This window comes from Phoenix dactylifera, chromosome 17 (genome assembly GCF_051530095.1).
Source record: "Phoenix dactylifera cultivar Ajwa chromosome 17, Ajwa_hap1_PhDact_Kaust_v1.1, whole genome shotgun sequence".
NCBI lineage: Eukaryota > Viridiplantae > Streptophyta > Magnoliopsida > Arecales > Arecaceae > Phoenix > Phoenix dactylifera.
The window spans coordinates 11331202-11354773 of NC_143206.1; the positions used below are offsets into that span (position 1 = coordinate 11331202).

A 23572-nucleotide genomic window follows, 5' to 3' on the forward strand; every position below is an offset into this window, starting at 1 on the left:
TCTGGTCAACAATATCTCATTCGCAATGGAACAGGGCTCGATGCATCATTTTCTTTTTTTTATCTTCATATTAAGAGTTCAAGCAGAGTTCTTGAAACTTCGAAATTTAGCTCGTGAATACATCGTATTGGTATGTTCACATTCCAATTTGGATCAAGAGAATCAGAAATAATAATAAAAAAAAGACTCCCATTTCAAAAATGGAACAAATATCCTAACCTAAGATTATTATTTTCTGAGAAAATTAGTTGACAACAGTTAAAAGATGGGACGCCGAATGACTATACAATAGAAATCTTTCTATATATATTATATATATATATATATATTTAAAAAATATATTATATTAGCAAATTATATATTATAATAATAAAATTTTATACTATACGATGATGAATATATCAATATCGAGCCTGGTATTTCGAGATTAGGCTGGACCTGGACAAAAAATTAAAGCTTAGGCCCAAGGATACGGCCTGAAATTGCCATGTAATCATTTTGAGATCTGCGCAGGCGGATGATTGGCGGAGTTGAGAACGCTTTCAGATCTCCGCAGTGGGTGATCAACGGCGGATTCCCTTCTTTGGCGCGAAAGATGCAACCCCCGATATCAAATACTATTCTGACTCGTGATCCAGCATCTCCGAAAAGCAAAGCAAATAAAAATCAATGACAAGGATTGGTGGGTGGAAAAAAATTGCGCCGAAAATCTTCCCACGAAGCTTCCTCGAAGCTCACTTCCCTTCCCCACCACCAGCCCATCGCTCTCCCTTTTTAATCCCCCCGTCCCAACCACGAAGTTTCCCCTGAACTACTCTCTCTATCTCTCTCTACCTCCCTCCCCAAATCGAAGAAGCCATGAAGATCTCCATGGGAGCCTTCTTCGGCTCCTCCAAGAAGTCTTCGAAGAAGAAGGAGAGCCGTTCGATCTCTGGCAGCGATGCCTCCTTCGCCTCCACCGCCACTTCCTCCTCCCCCGACGGCTTCATCTCCTCCGGCCTCCACTCCACCCCTCGCTCCGTCCTCCCTGCCTCCCCCGGTCTCCGCCCGGCTGAGAAACCACCCTCCGCCGCCGGATCCAACGACCTCTGGCTCTTCTTACCCGCCTCCTCCTCCTCCTCTGTCTCCGAGCTCTTCGCCGTTTTCGACTGCGACGGCGACGGCAAGATCACGCGGCAGGAGCTCGAGGCCGTCCTCCGCAGGCTCGGCGGCGCGGATCCGCCCACGGAGGAGGAGGTTGCGTCGATGGTGGCGGAGGTGGACCGCGACGGCGACGGGTGCATCAGCTTGGAGGAGTTCGGGGCGATCGGGTCAGCCTTCGGGCCGCCGGCGGGGGCCGAGCTCCGGGAGGTCTTCGCCGTCTTTGACGACGACGGCGACGGGAAGATCTCGGCGGAGGAGCTGCAGCGAGTTTTCGTGATGCTGGGGGACGACGGTTGTACGCTGGAGGATTGCCGACGTATGATCGGTGGGGTCGATACCGACGGCGATGGATTCGTCTGCTTCGAAGACTTCGTCCGCATGATGGACGGCAAGAGATGAATGAATAGATCGTGTCACGACCAGATGAAATCAAACATAAAGGAATCGTGTCATGACCAGATGAAGTCAAGCAAAGAATGGACGGTGCTGATGGATGATCTTTTTGGTTTTTGGTTCTTCAAGAGGAAAAGAAACAAGTACTAAATTTGTAATTACCATTCAATATCAACCATCAATCCATCATGTCATCTTTTATGGGTATTAATACAAATATCTTTTGTTCTAGAATGTTCTTTGTACGTGACATGACTTTAATACTTATATATATATATATATATATATATATATATATATATATATATATATATATATATATATATATATATATATATATATATATATATATTAACTTTTTTTTAAGGCAAAGAGAGGTTAATCTTCCCTATCCATCTCAATCAACCAAATTTAACCCTCCAATCTCTTCTCCTTAGGTAAGAGATAATACCATCAAAACAAGTAATTGGTGACATTTTTTTAATTTCTTTTTGTGTTAATATTCAACTTGATTAGCATATGAGAATCCTATCATTTCTTTTGATTTTAGTTACATGACATGCCTGAAATTTTCATTATAATATATTTTAATTCATTTTTAGAACTTGAAATGTTTGATGGGCCACTAGCCAAAGCAATCAAACATTAAATCAATAATTTCCTAGTATCTGGTATAATGCGAAAAAGAAAAAAACAAATGCTGTGAGATAAGTGATGAACACTTTACATGATGGTGGAGAGTTAGAAAAGAATATGGAGGTGATCAAATGAGTATTGTATCCTTTAACATGTATCAATAAGCTTGACTTGATAATCTACCCCTACATAGATTAAGCTCAAATAAACCCCAAATATCGATGTCAATAAATAAGTTCATTCATCATTTGAAGAAGTGAGTGTGTTTCGTAGAGGATTCGTGCCAATGAGCCTAAGCAACAAGTTGCATCCTTTAATCATATTTGATTGCTGGACGAGTTATGCTGAGTTTTTAATATGAAGTGGCTCAAATATTTCTCTCTTAAAATTTTTAACATTCTTTAAATAAAAAAAAAATGTGTCTAAAAATCTTGATCTATTGCCAACAAGACCTAGTATCCATGGTTAGCACCTCTTTTCTAAAGAGTTGCCCTTGGAGTTTAAATTCTAGCGGTGAGATCACTGTACTGGAATTTGGAAAAAATAATCTATTAAAATGTAATGAGATTATATTCTAGCATATACTCAAACAAGTACTGTAGCAGATACTCAAAAATTTGCTGAACTATTGGGGTTAAAATACATTATGTATCCTTTTGCATTAAAAATACAAATATAATAATTTTAAAATACTATATTTATAAAAACAAGATATCACACATAAGTTGGGGCCAAAATGACGACAAAAAGTTCTTCAAATTTGTTCTTCTAGTATAAACCCAAAATGCTTACGATGCGTAGTTTGTATTGCAAATAACCATACAACACTTAATAGCCATCATCGGAAGATGAACTGCTGGTAACAAAGATGCGCCATGTATGATATATAAAGCTGATTTGTTTGACAACTATTTATCTCTCGATGGCAGCCATTGAGAGCTTTATAGCACCCTGCAATGTAAACTATAAACCATAGGGGATCCCTGTGTCAAAATAAAGATTCCTTCAAAGGCAACAGTCAACACTTGAACACAAAGACCAAGCAAGAAAGCAATGGATTAAATAAAAGATACTCCAAATGGTTCCTAGATGCAAGGCACATGTTTGCAAGATAAGATATATAGCCTTAGCCTTCCCCACATGCATGTGATAAGTAAAATGAGGATTCAAATATACAGCTTACCTGGTCACCTACTAGTGCTCTTCTAAGTATATATGTGCATGAACTTGATGTGAAATTGTGAACTCAAGAGGGTCAAAACACTTTTCCTAAGTTGCCAAGCAACCAACATTACCATGGTTCATGTGAACCCTTTGTAGTTTGGGAAGAGAGAAGCATAGAGACAGCTACGTCTCTTAGAACAGAGATGCTGCAAGTTAGTTCTATTTATGTTTGGCTATGATTTGGGAATTAACTTTCGGCTACAAATAATTTTGTGCATCGAAAAAGGAGATAAGAACAAAAAAATAACTTTAAGCCAAGAATAGTATATGACAGCTTCTACTTGAAAATAGTTATACGAAATGTAAGTAAGTTCGACTAGCATAACTATTTTTAACTTATTTCTATTTTTAGAAAATTACTTTAATAGATACAAGACTTATTCCAAGCCTTATCCATTATTTGTTTCCTAAACCAAATGCTGCTTTGGAGTAATATCTTCTTTTTTTTGGGTGTCATAACAAGTATCATAGTTAAATTTGTAAGATGGCTCTTGCCTCTAGAAGATCATGTGCACCTCATCATGGAATCATGTGCAAAGTTCTTTCTTCTATTTAAATTATCCACCTCCATCATTTTATTAAATTCCTCTAGAGTAAATAAGCCATTTGATATGATTTATGATACTTATTTTCATTTCTTTATTCTCCTAACAAATGAGAACTTTAAGGCATACCTTCTATAATTATTTTTCTGAAAAAAGATAATGTGTTGGTCATCCCTAATGGTGAAGACTAAGCTACATATTATACTTTCAGTTAAGTGTTAGTTGTAGAGATAAAGTAAACAAGGAAAATAGTATAACCACATATGTCACACCATGCATATTGAGTTATAGTTTACCATTTGCACCCCTATTTCTGTTGTGAGTTATGTTCTGTCCTCGAACTATAAAGAGATGTTTCTCAGCTGTCCAACATGAGAAACTCCGATAGGTGATTCTCCCACTATTAATTTCTTTCACAATATATAGTTTTAACTAGTTTTACCAAGAAAAATTATCGTGCTCGGCTAGTGCAGGAAGTAACAATGGTAACAACAAGATGGGCTCAGCATAGCCGAGGCATCTTATCAGTTCCTTTATTTGTTCTATCCAATCATGATACTGATAGGCCTCTCAATCTTTCCACAAAGAGATAGGCTTTTTCATCTTTAAAAACTTAGATCTGTGCATAATAAGTATAATTGATCTTATTTTCTTAAAATATCTGATTTTTTGATCTCTCCATCATCCGGCTGCAAGAGAAAAACGTCAATCTAAGAAGATTGCTAGCCAATCTCAAAATTGACCTATGACCTTAGAAAAATTTGCTAATTTTGTGCTTTGCACCTGTAGTGTAGCCTCAACCATAATCAACATCAGAGATCAATTTAAACATCGAGTTGCTAACAAGAATGCACTTAAATGACAAACAAAAAATGCAGTTCGGTAAAGCGAAGAGTGAAGAAGGACGTGGTTGGATGACAGTGTTGCATGACATGAATGGAAGTCGAGGGAGAGTATTCTATAGAAATTAAATGTAGAAAAAATAGAAATGATGTTCCATCACGGTATTCCTATTTTCTGACTAATGGTTAGATATGAATTTTCACAATTCCAATTCTCAAATGATATGGATATCCATATTCCTATATTGCAACTAGTAGTGGAAATGTGATTATGTGAATATGAATGTCATCAACGTCCAAATTCACATTTGATCCATTTTCCGCCCTAGCTAGCTGCTAAAGCCATGGCTCCAAACTACCGGCGCAAAGAACAAACTTAGCATATTTTTCTAAGATCATAGGTGAATTTTGAGATTGGCTAGCAATCTTCTTAGGGTCAAGTTTTTCCCTTGCAGCCTGATGATGGAGAGATCAAAAAATCAGATGATTTAAGAAAATAACTCGTTTTCACTTTTATTCATTTTCTTTGTTTTGTTCTTATTTCCTATGAACTTTAGTTCAGCTATTTGTGCTTGTAATCTCCTTTCTGGTGGTTATTGCTTAATAAGCTTGCTAATAAATAAGTGGGAAATATTTTCCTGGTGCCATTCTTTTCTTCCACATGAATGGAGGGGCAAGGGTTTTTTTATTTTTTTCTTCCTTTTCTTTTGGGCAAGTAACTGCTTTTAAATATCTCTAGGGGCTAAATTAGTTTGGGCTTCTTTTTCTGTGTCAATTTTTGGAATTCTATTGGGCAATATGATGTGAAGTTTATCTGGAAAGCGTGACTCCGCTTTCTTTCCCTTTCTCTTTGTAGTGTTCTGACCAAAAAAAATTCTCTTGCTGGTTTGTTTTTTCCAGTATTTTGTAAATTTAATATGTAGATTTTCACAACTACCATGCAGCCTTTTCCCCCCTTTCCCATGCAAACAAATAATTCCAGACAGTTTTCCAATAAAGAAGTTTTATGAGACAATGGTGGTCACTGACAGTGGGAATTTGTAAGATCTACATTTCAAAGGCAGGAACACTACAAAGAAATTTTGACAAAACTTTGATGAAAGAAATTTTGATGAAATTTTAAGCTGAGTTGATTAAATGTTATGATTTAAACAGACTTGGTTAATCCAACCCATCCATTGATTAACTGAGAGTGGTAAATGAAAATCAAACTTTTCCTCGATTAGTTACCAATAAACATATGCAGATGTAGAAGGAAATTGGTATGTTATTTGCCACATAATGTATATGTTAGAAATTCTTACTATTACATGAGCTGTTTCTCTTTTTTGGCTTATCATGAGATTATCACAGAATTTAATTAAAGAAGTTAGATTTTTGAAATGTATTTTGAAAAGAATCAATTCTTGAAATCTAGAAGTATCTTTACGCTTCTAGCAAAAACTTGGCTCGGGTCACAAAGTAAGTTTCGCTCTGGAATTTCAGGTGATAGTTCATGTTCTAGTCTTATGCTGCAAGTAGATTATGCCACCGAAATCCAAAATATTAGCATCCTTAAAATTATTTTGTAATTTCATTAGGATTTTTTACTAGTTTAAAAGGAGTAGAACTGTCTCACAACTACAGAAGAACCCAGAAATTTTTGCCTCTAAAAGGAGTCAATACATGTGTTGTCAATGACAAATTCATAAAGATCATACAATTGTCAGTGCTATTGCTATATTACAGATTTACACAGCCTGAGATAGCATGCATTGTAATAGGAGACAAGGAAAATGATAAAGAATAACGGATAAGGAAAGAATGACATCTTACAGTTCAATTGGAGGAAAGACATCCACCACAAGTCTAATGTTCCAGCTCTGCACTTAATGCCGAAATAAAGCTTGCACATCTTAGGAAGAGAGAGAAAAAAAAAAGTGAGAACCGAAAAGATAAAGAGAGAAGGTGAAGAGAAGGAAAGGGCGATGGTGGTGTTACAGGAGTAATAAAGATAGATACCCAGATCAGTTTTTATCACGATGTTTCTTTATTTTTCTAATTGTTTTGAAAACCTTTCTAGGGTTGCTCAGTTGCAGCTTCATCTATCCTTCCGCTATGAGCTTACACAAATAATGCTAACTTGCCATGCATAACAAGTAGATGTAAGGCAGAGTAGCTCTAGTTCTGCAGTCATATAGATAATGGTTATGATCACTGCAGTTCAGGTAAACTCCTACAATGGAAAACAAAGGCTTCAAGATCAAACTACCGTGATCTCTAATGAAGTGGGTGCTTCATAACATCTAATAAGGCAACATACTGCCCCATAAAGACAAAATCACACTTTGTTGATGTAGCTTGACATACAATTATACATTTGACTTTAACATAACATAGCTTCCTAAGAAGAGTTAGATTGCATGAAATTCCAGCAAAATAAGCATAGATGATTGCAACATATAAAAATCGTTAATGCTGTTGATGGATGAAGAAAGGCACAGTTATGAAAGTATGATATGCAAGCCAAGTTTAAAGGTTGCATCAAGAAGTGATAAAAGCAAGGTTCTTTAATATCTTCATATTGAAAAATGCTCAAGTCACATCATTTGCAGACTATGATGCATTTGATTGAGAAAACACCATCAATAGTGCTAAATAATGATGTGATATATTCTCTGTACATGGAAAACTCAGAAGAAATGACTTTACAATGCCAAAGAACCTGTTGCAGATTAGCCTTCCTTTCAAATTAACAACCAGTCTGAGAGGCCATGAGATGATAGGCTGGCACATAACCCTCTCATAAATGGAAATACTGCCACCGAAAATAACAGGGCGATGTAAAATGGATGCCACTGCATTTACCCATGTGGTTCAACTTGACCCCTCAAAGGATATTGATCTCATTTTTCAAGCATCTTATTGCTATCAATACTTCCAGGTTCATCACAATGTAGCACTGTTTCATCAATGCAGCTCGAATTGGCTTCATCATCCTCACATTCAGAAGCTGTGCTGGCAGTGCAACTTTCAATATGGACACTCTCTACAACCGCATCTGGCGAAGAACCTTGATGTTGCTCAAAGTCACTATTCATGTTCCCCAAATTACGAGCTTCTTTTCTCACTATGTTAAACACAATTCCATTATGAATCGTTTCAGGCTGCAACAAGTCACCTTCGGAAACCATAATGCTACTAGAAGCAGTTGTTGTGATTCTATTACCAAGCTCATGTGTATTGGTATCTGTATTCTCTGAATTTATATCGGAAGTTTGTACTCTAAAGTTGGTAGAACATGGGTCCCTACCTTCCATTTGAACCAATGGAGAGTTGGATTGTGTAGCTAAATGTTCAGTTTCATCTTCTGTGGACCAATTCCTGTTTGGCCCAGACTCAAAATCAAGGTTCTGAACAAACTTAATAAATGTCTCGGCAGAAGCTGTCCTCATAAGAGGACCGCCAGACCTTGTCCAAGAATTAAGTTCTACGCTCTCCGATTCACTATCGCTTCCATCATGCAAGCTTCGCTGACTATGCATATTCCTGTTTGACGAGCTCCCCACATGACCAGACCCTTGGTGGATTGAAGCAAGGGCATCTGCAAATGCATCTTCTTCGGTGGAGCCCACTGAGTCCTCTCTTGAGATCCGATTCCATGAAGGGATCCTTCTAGATGGACTGATCTTGACTGTGCTTGTGAGCCCATGGGAAGCAGCAGCCCTCATAGCACTCCTCTTTAGCCTTCGCATGTGATTAAGAAGGGCAACACATTCATCTAAAACAAGTTCAATAGCACAGTTTGCCTTCATTGCAGACAGCTTCTCCCAAGTACATCTCCGTCCTTGATTGGCAGCCTTTTGAAGCTCCACATATGATGGGTTTTGTATAATCTTTGAATACTAATAATAGAACAGTAAAGAAAAGGAGCAGCAAATCAATCCAACATATAAAAAACCCAAATGTGAATAGCAGTCCATAATGGACAAATATGAAGAAAGAAAGAATGAGTATCAGATACCTGAGCAAGAGTAGCAGGCATTACAACCGTTACATCCCCCTCCCACTCTTGAGCAAACAGTTTAGCAATGCCTCCCAATGGAAAGCCAAGTTCGAGAATTTGATTGCATCTATGTTTCACCTCCATCTCAACAAGATGAGCAAGCTATTTCAAACACAGAAAAAAGAAGATGTTGATGATGACCAAACTATTTGATAACAATAACCATATCACAATTACTGAACTAGATAAAAGAAAAAGACTCCATCCAGAAGTTACGACATAAATGGATTCAAGCATAGAGACCTAGGAACAATATAAACAAATGATTGTTTAGAACATACAACATATTTTTTGGAACATAGAATTATCAAAATCTTATATCTTTGAAACTTTTGTACTTGCATGTGGTCATCATCCTTAGAGGCAGGTCTAACTCATTCGAGAGGTTTCAAAATTATGGAACACTGTATGACAGAGTACTGAAAAAAAAATAAAATAAAATCTGCCACATGGTAAGACTCCTAAAATGTAGCATCCAAGAATGATTTGACACAAGGAAAGATGAAAACAGCTTTAAGTGCATGAAAAACTACCTTGGCAGCAAAATTGCCTCCATAAGCTCTCACAAGTTCCTTCAGTCTTAGCAGGGGAGCAATGTGAGGATTAGCTTGGCTGACAATGAAATGGTTCACATTAAACAACTCCTTCAACTGCATAATCGGCAAATCACTCTCCAAACTCCCATCTCTCCATCGGCGGGATGAAGTTCCTGAAACCTTCTCCAGTTCCTCAAAAAAGGGTGCATGGAAGGGAATAATATCTCCAAATCTATCCTTTGCCATCAACTCTTGAGCCTCAAAGAGGCCAGGAAATGCACAAGAAGCAGTAACAGCACTCCATATAACAACATTCGGTGATGTCAAGTAGTTGAGGCATCTTGGTGGCTCATGCTTTCTAGGAGAGCAAACTGTTATATTCAGAACTCGACCAGTCATATCATAAGCCTCTTGAAATGTTAAATTGCTTGTGAGGTGCCTCAACATCTTCTGCAACTGCCCAATCTCATGGACTGCACCATAAGTTGTAACCCTCTTAACGACAGCCAAGATTCCACCCATATTATCAAAGAACTGCAAGGAACGCCAAGAACTCTCAAAGAAGCTCTCAATTTCAGGCCATGTTCGAGTAGCAACAATTGCACACATGATGGAGCCTACACTGGACCCAGCAATTATCCGTGGCAGAAGCCTGTTCTCTACTAATGCTTTTACCACACCCACATGGAATGCTCCCAGTGATGCACCACCACTTAAGAGCAGTGCTGTCCTGCCAAAGGCATGCCTTGTTTCTTGCATGAATGCAAGCTTCTCTTCCAATAGCAACTCCTCAGATTCTGAATTGCAGACCATTTTCAGTTGGGTAGAGACCTCATCAATGTATTCCTTTATGAGTTTGGGCACCTGCATCACACACAAATTTGTGTTTCTTCTTAATCCAGTTTTCATGGTGAACCACACAAGTACATTTACAAGAAAGCTGGCGATGATTTTTTCTCCCAAATAATAAAAGAAGAAAATACATTTGTTCGCTTTCTTTTCCATACTAGCTCTTCCTAGTCTTCTCTCCACATAACAAAAGGATAAGTTCAGTCGGTTTGGATATCTCGCTGCCTGCTTAAACAACTCATGGCTGCCTTGTGATTATTTCCCAAAATGATAGACACCTTCTTTAGAGTTCGTTGAAATTTGATGCTTTTATTTATGTTAATATAGCTATATCTTGGTTCTTTCTTTTCCTTTTCCCAGCCTCAATGTTTCACTGAATTTTGATAATTCTTTCTAAATTATTAACTTCTATCCGAGGCAAATAATCCTTAAGTCAGATTTGCAATAATCGTATCAAGAATATGGTTGTGAGGATATAAGACAGAAATATAAACAGCAAAGCATGCAAACATAAGCAGGACAGATTATCAAAGTCACACATGTTACGCGAGAAACAACCAGAGCATAAAAGTAGGACTAATCAGCAAAACTAACAAATTGCAAGCAAAAGAAGTTATTACCTGAAGCCTCCCCTTGTGGAGCTGGGGATTACACATATTACCCAAATTCCTCACCAGATCAGCACGCATATAGAAAACTATGTCCCTCAATGATCCTTCCTCCCTGCGGCGCCGAAGCTCCTGGAGCTTGTTCCTCACCAACTCCTCATCATAATGTTCGGACTCATTTATCTTCGGCGTCTCCTTATCGAGCATCTTGGCTGCATGGGCCCATTCCTCGTAGGTCAAGGCACTCCTCATCATGTTGTGCCAGAACTTGCGGCGGTAGGCCGACTCCGACCGCGGCCGCACATTGGTAAACTGCCTCAAGAGGAAGGCAATGAGGGTGACAACCACCAGGATACCCCGGGTGTTCCTGGGGTGAAACCAGGACACCACCGGAACTACGCCATTCCTTACCCTGCCGAGAAAGACCCGGAGGGCCCGCGCAATCCGCCGCCGGAGATCCAACATCGTGCGGCAGAACAGGATCCGGAATGCGATCGTGCGGCCGATGACCGTCGAGGGGCCGATCGAGAACGGATCAACATTGGCTTCATTGCTGATATCCATCCCCCCCCTCCCGGATACTAACCAGAAATCGAAAAGAAATCAGAACTTTTCGGCATAAACTTGGAAAAATCGGACCTTTCTAGGCCAATTCACATATACTTGGAACGCCGCAGCAAAATCTCAGCTTTCCTGCAAAAATGGATCCAAGAGGGTGCGGCTGCTTCGGAAAGAGGGACCTTTATCCCCAAGGAGAACCAAGGAAGGTTGCGGGTCAAAAAGAAGGGGGAAAACACACAGTTTTCAACGAAGCCCAATAGGAGGGCGATTGAAGCAACACCCGATAGAGTTCGGAAAACCGAAGGAAGGGGAAAAAAGGGTCGCTGACGAAAGAGAGAGATGTCACCGTAATCTCTTGCACGGAATCGACAAAAGAGAGAGGGACCTTTAACCAAAACATCCGTCGGGATTTATGAGGGCACTGCATTGAAGAGAGGAGAAAACAGGCTTGGTGAAAGCGACACCCATCCGAAATATCGATTCACATGGAGAGAGAGAGAGAGAGAGAGAGAGAGAGAGAGAGAGAGAGAGAGGGCATAAGAGATGGCGAATCCTTCGATGTTAGGTGACGAGAGAGAGAGAGAGAGGCTTTGCGTCTAATGGAAGAAGTTCCCGAAGATCGCTGGAGGAAGCTAAAGATCGCGCAACCCAACGACTTCGCTGAGCTGAAGAAAATGTAGCAAGAGAAGGAGACCGCTTTCTTGTCAAGACGTGAACGGGAAAATGGGGGAGAACCGCTGTTCAAGGAAGAGGGGAACAGGAGATGTGAAATTCTAATAATAGGAAAGATGAGGAACAGGATAAGTTGGATGAGTCGCATGGTGGGATACTTGGATTGGATATTAGATTTTAGTTGTGATGGCTTTTTTGGCAGGTTTGGTGAGTCAGACACAACCAGTCCAAAATGTTTTTAGGTCAGAATACATTATGATCGGTATACATATCTGCAGCACCGCTTGATGGGTACCGTTTTAGGCCCTGTTTGGAAGAGCTGCTGGTAGTAGAGCTTTTGAAAGTAGAGCTGTTGGAAGTAGAGCTGTCTGAAGCAGAGCGTTTATAAAAAGTTGTTTCGGTAACTATATTTCTAAAGTGCTGTGGCATTTTAACATATGTTTGGTAAATAAACTGAGAAAGTATTTTTATGTGACAAAATGATCATAAAGAACATTACCAGTATTATACAACAGAGCATAATAAAATATAATATGTATTAATGCATATAATATAATATTAATGTAATGTAATATAATATTATTATAATATAGTACTATAATATTATATATTATAGAATAATAATTTAATATAATATTAAATTAGTTAACATAACATATCAATGTATTATGATATAATGTAATATAATATTATATTTATAGTATAATATAATAATAAATATATAAAAATATTATAATTATTAGTGTAAATTAATTTTTCATCCTTCCAATGACCATTTATCTCCCTATATAATTTTCTAGCTAGGTGATAAAATTGGTTAAATAATTAGTACTATTTTTATTTATTTATTTAGATCAGGTTATTTGCCACTCACTCATTATTTATTTTATTTATTTTATTTAGTTATTTATTTATCTATTATTTTATTTCATTGAAATATAGAGGGGTCGCCGGTCATGGGTGGTGGCCAACATGGTGGCTGCCACTGTGGGCAGTCATAAGCTCCCAAAACAAAAAAAAAAGAAGAGGAATAATCAGGAGAGGCGGCGGCGTTGAGAGGAAGAAGAAGATAGAGAGGGAGAGAGAGGGAATGGGTGAGAGAGGAAGAGATGGGATGGGGGTTTTGGGGGGAAAAAAGTGAGATTTAAATGGGGGTATTTCGGTCCAAAAAATAGCTTCCCGACAAAGCTAAAAACAGCATTTTCGGAAAGCTCCAAATTGGAGCTTCTCCCCAAAAGCTGTTTTCAGTTTTCCGCAAAAGCTGAAACAGCTTTCCGAAAATTTTACCAAACACCATTTTTTATCTAAAAGTACTTTTGAAGGGCTAGAAAGTGCTTTTTGGCCCTCTAAAAGCTCCCCCAAACAGGGCTTTAATGTCATTTCTATTAGGAGAGGATCCAATTTCTAGGTGTGTTGGATTGCAGCTGCTCCCATCAATTTCTGTAATTTATTGTGATGTTGCAATCTAAAAAAAATCATTTAATTATTTATTACTAATAAATTTTTATTTTTAAAATTGTTATTTATTTTTTTTGCTGAAACAGAAGATTTATATAATTCTAATACGAATACATCTAAAAAGATTAGAAAACAATAAGTTTTGGAGCGCTCTAAGCAACTCTCCTTCTCCAACACACAAGGTGCTCCTGGAGTGACTGGTCACATACAAAGCTATCCAGTCTACAGCCTCGTTTGCCTCTCTGAACACATAATTAGCATGGAAGGCCATATTGCCGCTCATCATGGCCCAAATATCTCACAAGCAAGGGGTGGCCCTTGCCACCACTGCCGATGCCACCCTAAATCCATTCAATCACAATGGCCGAGCCACCCTCAAGTAAGATTGAGCTAGTCCGCAGCACTCGCTGAGCATAGCCTAGACCGGCCCACGTTACCCTCAACTTTGCTATGGGAACTAAGGCGTCGAAAATCTGGTAACCTCTAATAATGACCACCCTAGAGTCCGGACCTCTGATGACAAAGCCAACACCCTCCACCTGCCACCATCAAGCACGCATCCATCAAAGTTAACCTTGAGAAAACTTGAGGGTGAGGGCTCTCAAAGGAAGAGCCTCAGGTGCTCCGAGCTGTCAAAGGTCCATACGACATGTTTGCATTAGTAATCTCAGCCACATGTACTTGGGCAGGTTCCACGACAAACCTCGAAGAAATGCCACTCTCGCCAAAGGTCTGGGCATTCCTAGCCAGCCCAATCTAGTAAGTAGTGTAGGTCACCTCAACGGCCAACTGCTGCGTCTGGGGGGCGTCAGTCCATTGGCAAATCACCAGCATAAAGGGACCCAGATGGCTCCTGATGTTCCGCGGGATCTCAACAAGCCTCTAGACCCCCTAGCTCGCTCGCATTGAAACAGGGCATGGTCCACGGACTCATCCACCTGGCAGTCCGGGCACTGGGGTTAGATGCCCAACCCTCTTCTACTCAACACCAATCTCGTCGGCAATTGCTCCTATGCTACTTTCCACAAAAATAATGCCACCCTCAGGTGAAGACCAAATCTCCAGATCCAAACGCAGTCCAGCACCGGCTTGTGCTCCCTCTGGAGGGCGCGGAAGACGTCTCCCACCTTAACACTGGCTTTCTAGAACGTGCTTCAAACCCTCACATCCGGGCCGGCACACCTTGGGACCAGAATCGACCGGATCCGCTTTGCGAGATGCTCTATAAACAACTGACCGATTTTGCCAGCATCCCACTCTGCCCACTTCGGTCAAAGTAGATCACAAATCCGGAGTCCGTTCGCAGCCTCGACGTTGACCATAGTCGGCCAAAGTCTCATAGAAAGAGAGTCCACCTAGGGGTCCGCCACCACATCCATACTTTGCTCATCGCCGATTAGCCATTTAGAGTTTGCGAAAGCAGTGGGCACATACCTACAAATTTCCCGCCACATATAGGAGCACCTCCGGCTACTCGGAGCTGCTCCATCGATCTGCACCCGACCATACGCAGCCGTCATCACCTAACTCCAAAACCCCTGGAGCTCAAGGATAAGCTTCACCACCTAACGAGCAATCAACGCCTCTCTCCTCTTCAGAAGGGATTGCACCCTCAGTCCTCCCTCACAGATCGACACGCAAACCCTCTCACAAGCCAACAGATGAACCCCATGGCCGCCTCCATGCGAGTCCCTAAGGAAGTTCTGAAGGAGCCACTCATCTCAATCAGAACAGTCTTCGGAATAACAGTATTGGACATAAGGTAAACTTGTATGGAACTCAAGACCGACCTAACTAACATCAACCCCTCCATCATGGATAATGATAACACCCTTGAGCCCTTCAACTAATCCTGAACACATTGCACCAGTTAGGAGTACTCCGACACCCGCAACCTTTAGGAACCTCCTCGGAATCACCGGAATCTCTTGCACGGAATCGAGAAAAGAGAGAGAGACCTTTAACCAGATACCCTTGGGGATCTATGAGGGCAGAGAGAGAGAGAGATGGCGAATCCTTCGATGTTAGGTGATGAGAGAGAGAGAGAGGCTTTGCATCTAATGTCAGAATATGTTGTGATCGATATGCATATCTGCTGCACCGCCTGATGGGTACCGGCTTAGTATCATTTCTATTAGGAGAGGATACAATTCCAGGGGTGTTGGATTGCAGCTGCTCCCATCTATTTCTGTAATTTATTGTGATGTTGCAATCTGAAAAGATTTATCTAATTATTTATTTCTACTAAATTTTAAGTTTTTAAATGGTTATTCTTGTTTTACTTTTTTCTATTTGACTTGAATATGAACTCCAAGTTATGGGTTATGATCACCTCCAGGCTTTTTTTTTACCACTTGGGCTGATTCTAAGTCTAAGATCTAAATTCGAATTTGACTTGTTCATTTACATGATCCATTTCTGGATTGAGATAGCGTCGGATCCAATATTATGAATAGAACTGTAATTTTGGGCTCTTATTTGTAAGGTTTAAATGGATTAGAACTGATTTTGTGAGATCCAATTTTATGGACTATATGCTCACTTATGTTGAAAATTTAAGTCTTGATCTAGGGTTATACCCAATACATTGAGAAATTTTGGATACAGATAGTATCTAGATTGCATCAAGTGTAAGATTGACCATCCAAGTCCACTTTCACCATTGGTCACCTGAAGTTCTCTGATCATCTATCTCAACACAGGAAAGAGTTACGACATTATTTTATGTTATGTTATCAAATATCAACTAAATTCATGGCATCTAAATATTTTTTTCTCCTAATATTTGATTCATGTCCAATCATTTTTAATATCAGCATGGAACCTTAGAAGCTTTTGTAGCAACTAGCAGACATGTTAATCATTGCTTTTGAGCAATACAAATATCACCAGTTTGAACAATATAGTTTGCAATCTCCAAAATATCTAGAGGTAGAAGCATGGCATTGTAAATTTTAAATCAAAAACAAGTGGTGATTGGAATCTAACCATGTCACCAAGTTTAAAAGCAATTTTATTTGATGTAATACTGCTTTATTTATTAAACAACCATAATGCCAGTTTATCAATATAAAGGTGCAAATTGCAAATGGTGAGTTAGTTGCTAAGAGGAGAATATTCTAAGAGCAATAAGTTGGGAGAAGTATCTAGAGCAACACACACAATTTTATTAAAGGATCGGTTAATCTATAGGCAATTGTCATTATTATCTAATATATAAGCCAACTAAATTCTTTATGATGCAAAGAATTTATTTTTCTGAATACTTTTTCTGATATTTCTAAACAAATTATTTATTTTCTATTGTCTATGAATATCATTAAAGCAATATTATGGCACCAGGTTTGTGGACATAAAAAGTTTATCTTGCCACATTGTTAGTGTCAAGTTGCAAGACTAGCATTAGTGGGCTTGAGGTCGCAAAGCATTTTCCAATATCATGGAGCTTATTACTATTTTATAAGATATTCTTATATGAACATCCCTCTCGAACATCTACTTTTCAAGAGATTTTTTGCAGATGTCTTGCAAAAGAAAGATGCCTTGGATACGTATTAAGTGCCCACTAAAATTTACTTAGGGAGACTGATACATTTAGCATTCAACCCACCTTTCTGCACCGTTGCTTGCAAGTTATCCCAATCTCGTAATACAATGTGGTAAGAAAACCACATTCGTTACCATTTAGCTCTTTATTCTTCTTAACAACTTATCATTCAATGATTTAGAAAAATATTAAGAACGTAAATATTTGTTGTTTATCTTTGCAATGATTTTTATTATTGCATTTAGCTTGAGTACGTTTTCTTCTCTTAACTGTTTATATTTTTGAAAAGAGCACCCTTGGCATACCTCTCTAGTGTACTCGGAATGAGCATCAGACCAGGAATTTGTGCACCATACATAGGGTAGGTGTTTCATGAAGGTTTTTATCATCCATTTTTCCCCTAGTGATTCATAAATAACCGGGTTGGGGTATGCTAAGGGGTATACAATGCATTCTCTCTTCTGAAAAAATAACATGCAACCCTCTTTATAGATTGAGAGATAACCTGTTAGACCTTAATTAATGGGTTGAAAATAGGAAGTATGTGTAAATTTATCCAAGTTCAAAAGTATATCTAATAAAAACAAAATCTTGCCTAAATCCAAATCAAATCAGCATGGTCTCTCTTCCGAACGTGTAAAGCTGATGATGGGCCGAGCTCGAGCACAGAAAATCTAAAAAGCTCAACTAAAAATAAATATAGTTTAGACTTAAGGCTCGACCGATGATCGGCTCTACCAATATGCTGCCCTGGTACATGGTCTCTCTCCTATGGGCTTACGTCCCACACCAATGCTCTCTCTGGCCTATCCTCTCTCTCTTTAAGTCGTTCCTGCATAGGTAGCAAAGATAGGAGCCCTCTCCTTGCTCTCTTCCTCTGGACAAAATAAATAGTTGCCATAAATAAAACATGTACTAAATTAAAAATCTATTATTTTGTTTTGCAACCAGCAAACACTACTGTTGTGGGATGGAGTTCCCAGTTTAGTCCCACATCGGCTAATCAGCGAAAAGGTCTGTGCCTTATAATGAGGAGGTGCAAACCTTTCCTCCAGAGGGCCCTTTTGTGGGACAAAACCGTGCGGGCACGGAGATACTCATCGGGCGAGCCTCCGGAGCGGGGATACTCATTGGGCGAGCCCCCGGCACGGGGATACTCATCGGGCGAGCCCCCGGGACCCAGAGCGGGCAATACCTCTGGAAGGGACGCGAATGCTTTCCCTGCTCGGCCGGTGTGTGGGCTGGTGCCGGGGTGCAAACCCCGCATCAGATGGCGCTAGAGGAAGGGCCCCGCCCGCGCACAGACCTTCCCACTGGGGGGCTGTATTGTGGGATGGGGTTCCCAGTTTAGTCCCACATCGGCTAATCAGCGGAAAGGTCTGTGCCTTATAATGAGGAGGTGCAAACCTTTCCTCCAGAGGGCCCTTTTGTGGGACAAAACTGTGCGGGCACGGAGATACTCATCGGGCGAGCCTCCGGAGCGGGGATACTCATTGGGCGAGCCCCCGGCACGGGGATACTCATCGGGCGAGCCCCCGGGACCTAGAGCGGACAATACCTCTGGAAGGGACGCGGATGCTTTTCCTGCTCGGCCGGTGTGTGGGCTGGTGCCGGGGTGCAAACCCCGCATCAACTACAAAAGAACATGGCTTCACTCTGTAATGGATCATTTGCCAACACTATACATGAACAGGGAGCAAGAGATATCCAATTTCTAATCACTTTCAGCTAAAAGTTTTGAAGGAATGACAAACTCCATCAATCTTGTTCAAGAATTAAACCCAATTTGGGTTTCAAGCCTCTAAACCCAATGGCATATTCAGATAAATACACTGAGATTATTCTTGGCATATGATCAAAATTACGATTAACACCAACTTAAACATATAATTTAGTTAAATTCATTACAATTTCCAGCTTTAGTAGCTTTAAAGGTTAAATCAAAACTAACTTGAGCCTCAATCCATTGAGTCAAAGGGCCACTTACGTTGGAATGGAAAAATTGAAGCCTTTCCTCATCTTGTGTGCCTAGTGTGAGAGAAGCTCCATGATTTTTTTCGTGTTTGTGTCCCCTACCATTTTTGGTAGGGGGAGCCACCTTATTTTTGATAAATCGAGCTTGTCAAAAGATTGTTGGCCAACTGAGAACAGTAACAAAATAAAAGTTAGGAACTAAGAAAGTAGAGAATATTTAAGATTTTGTTAATATTAAAGGTATTTGCTAATATGTGAGAGTAAAAGGAGGTGCCTATTAGTTAAGAAATGCAAGTAACAGGAACAAACAAAATGAACCACGATAAAAACTATTATTAAGACAAAGTCCAAAGCGAGAAGACAAGATGGGCATGGCAACCTCCCATGCCCCAATCACTTTTGATAGACCTTCTAGCCAGATTTTTTTTGCAATTCTACCATTTTTTTCCTTGCTAATAAAGGAAGTTTGCTACCTATAATTTTGTACAACGTTGCAACAAAGGCTTTCCGGGAAAGGAAAGAAAACAAGAAGTTCCCAAGCTGCAGTTCTTTGACGTATGTCCATGCATAAGCCGAAAACATTCCAAACCAATGAGCCAAGATATACTTGGAAGATCTAAAATGAAGTAATCCCAAAATCATTGCTCGTGACCATGTATGATCTGATTTATCCAAAATTAATCATTGATAAAGAACATAAGGCCAGTCAATTAGCATTTGAAGCACTAGGACTAACATTTTGTAGTATTTGTATTACATTTAGTTTCTCAGTCGCAAGTGCAATATTTTTAGGAATAAAATTTTTATTTATATAGCCGTTATGGTAAGACTTGACATGCAGAAACAAGGTTTATTAATGCTAGACAAATATATTGGACCAAGGTCTCACCAATGTCATAGCTCCCTCAAAACATTCACCTAAAAAATTATCATTGCTGAGTACCATAACAAAACAGACAGCATTTTCTGGAATAAAGTAATCATCATTAAAATGGTCATTATTAGTTTTACAACAAAAGCATAAGAGTTAATAAAAGAAATACAAAAGATTGTTTCATAAAATCACTATTGACATATTTAATTAAGGCCATCTACTGTTTGCAAACATTAGTATACGAAACAAATATCATATACTCCCATACCACAAGAACTCTGTATCTAGAACAGAATTGGTTAAAAAGTCCTTCTCGAATACTCTAATAAGCCCCAAAAAACCGTTACAATCGCTGTTACAATGTTAGAATTACCATTATTTTAAAATTATGATTTTGATTAACATATCTTCACAAACATAAAATAAAATAATAAATTATTCCTACAATTAAACAAGGTAGAAAAACAAATTATACAATAATCGTTGCATCACATTATTATAAATGTGCAACAAGAATTTTGGCTATTATTATAATATAATGTATCATAATCACTAGACTTTATGGAATATTAATAAACAATTAATTAAAGGAGTGCCCCAATAATTCGCAAAATAGTTTGTGGGACCAATCAAGGCCGGTCACGCCAATGACACCATAAAGTTAATTTCAACAGAAAAATGAAGAAATATCTCATGCTTTGTTGGAGTTTTCAAATGAAAAAAAAAAAGAAAATAGCTTTTCTATAAAAATAAATTTTCTACTTAATGAGAAAGAAAAACCTATGGAAAAGCCTAATTTTCACTAACTAGGAATAAATTTTTTTTTTTCAAGAAATGGCCATAAAATTTTAGATAGAATGAGCTAAAATTTTTCTCTTTAAAATATAACAAGTTTTTTATACAAATTTTCCAATAAATCAACCAAACACAAGTCATTCTGGGATATATGATCAACTAAATATGTAAAAAAAAAAATACTTTTTCAGACATTATATAGCTTTTAAAAAAATATTTTAGTGATAAAAAATTCTTCATTTTAAAAGCAAATAAAAGACCAAGGAAAAGGCATAATTAGCTGAAACCGATCTCGACTGCATTAAGAGAGAACAAGAAGATGGACTCCAATTTATGTACAATTAATTGATCCCATCAGTCATAGCACCCTTTCTTCTCGACGGCCAGGCCAAGATCAGACGGTGATCAGAGACCAACACGACCCTCAACCCCAAACCCACATCAAGAAACCCACGAACCCAAATCCAAGAAACCCCAAATTAGCGCAAAAAAGGGATTAAAAAAAATCAAGAACGTGAAGAAAAAAGGTGGTGAGAGAGAGAGGTGGAAGGAGGACGAAAAGAATTCCGAATCCAAACCCTAATCACTCGATCTTGTTGGCAAGTGGGAAGCCGGATCCATTGGCCATCATGAGCTTGAACTCCTCGAAGGAGATGAGGCCGTCGCCGTCGCGGTCGACACCCTCGATCATCCGCTTGCACTGCGCGACGGAGGCCCCTTCCCCTATGCTGCGGAGGACGCGGGCGAGCTCGTCGGGGGAGATGGAGCCGTTGCGGTCGAGGTCGAAGACGGAGAAGGCGTGGCGGAGGTCCTCGAGGGCAGTGGAGTCATCGACGGTGCTCACGTTGAGCTCGACAAACTCGTCCAGACTGATGAAGCCGTCGCCGTCGGCGTCCGCCTCGCCCATCATCCGCTGCAGCTCCTCCTCCGTGGGGGGGTGGCCCAGGCTCTGGAAGATCGCCGCCAGCTCCGCCGACGAGATCTTCCCGTCGCCGTTCAAGTCGAACTTCTTGAACACCCGCTCCACCTCGTCCGTCGCGGCAGCGGGGCCGGCCGCGCTGCCCGCGGTGGGGGAGGTAGGCGATGAGGCGGACGCCGGGGAGGACTTGGAGCGGCCGCGGCGGCGGCGGAAGAGGGACCGGATGCTGGCCATCGGGGACCACGAAGGGGAGGAGGAGAGCCGGGGTTTGGGGGCGCAAGAAAAAGAAGAGAAGAAAGAGTTGCTTGGGGAGGGATCGGATTCTTTGTTGGGGGAAAAAGGAAGGAAAAACTGGGGGGATTCGGTTTGCTTTTCCGTTGGGGGAGATCTAAATTCGGCGCGGATTTATAGGAACGGGAGTGGAGGAAGAGGACGGTGGATTCCGTTATGACCTGGGAGGAGGGGGGGATTTGGCGGTGAGGTTACCGCTTTGGCTTCTTGCCTTCTCGTGGAGGCAGAGGGAGTTCGAGAGGCGCGAGGGAGTCGGAGTGTGGGGGTGAGTCAATTTATGCGCACCGCAATGCGGGTGGTGACAGCTATAAGTGACTCGACTTTGATTAAACGTCGGTGAATCGACCGCCATAACGCAATTGAGTTGAACCCGACCTGGAGATCAAGAGTTGATGGGAATTGCGTTGGGAACGCATGGTAATTTTGATTTTTTTAAAAAAACTTGAGTGGATTATTTATCAAAATTTCACTTAATAATTGATTTTATAAAATAATATTACTTTCTTTTACAAAATGATAAAAAGTCTATCGATGATTAAGCCCTTACATTTTTAAGTAAGAGACACGTGTGTGTGTGTATATAATAGACATATAAAAATACATATATGAAATGTAGATCAAGCATGCTGTGTTTCTGTATCAAAAAGACAAATATTATGCAAAAACAGCTAAATACTTATATTTTCTAAAAAAATATGTTTTCTTGCAAAATCAATAATCAAATGATTTTTATTGTTTGCAAATATCAGTTTCATCAAATTTTCCAATTACTTTTAAAGCTGCAAATGGGTTGGATTGACTCGTAACCCAAACTGCTTAGATCCGATCCAACCCATTTGCATCCGTAGCTACTTTGCTAATAAAAAAGAAAAAAAATTGTTGAACTACTTATAGCTAAGTTCATTAAGACATATATTGGTCCACTAAAATTAGACTTTAACTATTATTTTATTTTTTTGATAAACAATTAAAAATAGAAAATTACACTAAAAGAAAAATAAAAAACTAAAAACTCTATATCAAAATGAACAATGCCAAAAACATCCATCTCAAGACAAATTTTATGAAACAGAAGACTCGACCTATAGATCAAAACATGCTGCATGTGCATTAAAATAATCCATATTCAGTAAAAAAAAATAGAATGGACATTGCATCCATATGTAACTAAGAGTATACCACCATGCAACCATGATCATCCTATCAAAAACATAAGTTAGGGATATGGGAGACAGATTTGGGACTTGGTTTCACAAAATATTTTGTTTTTTCCCGAGAGCCAAATGGGAGATAAACCCCTTAATCCATCAACTCCCGTATGTGGCGCACTGAAGGGTTTGGCGGCTCCCTCTTTGCACGCTACACTTCTGGAGCCACAAACGCGCCACGCTGGGATTTAATGGTCCAGAGTAGCTGAGCCCACTAAACTAGCTCATTATGGTGGGCCCCAGCCACCGTCGCGTGTTTAGAGCCACAAGCTTTGAGGGCGAGCCAAGGCCCCGGCCTGGGTTTTTTCTGTATAGGAAAATAATTAGGTGCAATAAATGGGATGATAATAGAGGGGCTTTCTTGGACATGATGGGTCTCGTGACCTGTCGCCTCGTGTCATGGGCGACGCGTGAAGGAAGGGAACGATTGCGACTCGTTTGCCTTTTTTCTT

At 39.8% G+C, this 23572-nt stretch overlaps 2 protein-coding genes and 1 pseudogene across 4 annotated transcripts; 1 reads left to right on the top strand and 2 right to left on the bottom strand.

Moving 5' to 3' along the window:
* Nucleotides 1-509: 509 nt before the first annotated feature.
* LOC103714666 (calmodulin-like protein 2 pseudogene) lies at nucleotides 510-1770 on the top strand (annotated as a pseudogene). The gene has a single exon (XR_015974439.2). The product of XR_015974439.2 is annotated as a calmodulin-like protein 2 pseudogene (transcript).
* A 1008-nt stretch (nucleotides 1771-2778) lies between these two features.
* On the bottom strand, nucleotides 2779-12173 carry LOC103714690 (triacylglycerol lipase SDP1). Of its 2 annotated transcripts, XR_016398916.1 has the most exons (5): nucleotides 10834-12173; nucleotides 9362-10228; nucleotides 8787-8930; nucleotides 7475-8667; nucleotides 2779-6949 (listed from the first exon to the last, which is right to left on the bottom strand). XR_016398916.1 is itself a non-coding variant. In XM_026807508.4 (4 exons), exons 1-4 carry the CDS (start codon nucleotides 11383-11385, stop codon nucleotides 7669-7671), a joined length of 2562 nt encoding a protein of 853 aa, XP_026663309.3. In that variant the 5' UTR covers nucleotides 11386-12173; the 3' UTR covers nucleotides 7315-7668. The 2 variants fall into 2 exon arrangements, 1 of the variants encoding a protein (XP_026663309.3); XM_026807508.4 differs by lacking the exon at nucleotides 2779-6949 and having other exon boundaries at nucleotides 7315-8667.
* Nucleotides 12174-18765: 6592 nt separating this feature from the next.
* Nucleotides 18766-22070, bottom strand: LOC103714667 (putative calcium-binding protein CML15). The gene is made up of 2 exons (XM_008802003.6): nucleotides 21281-22070; nucleotides 18766-19200 (listed from the first exon to the last, which is right to left on the bottom strand). The coding sequence occupies exon 1, from the start codon at nucleotides 21853-21855 to the stop codon at nucleotides 21286-21288; it is 570 nt and encodes a 189-aa protein (XP_008800225.3). The 5' UTR covers nucleotides 21856-22070; the 3' UTR covers nucleotides 18766-19200; nucleotides 21281-21285.
* Nucleotides 22071-23572: the final 1502 nt, after the last annotated feature.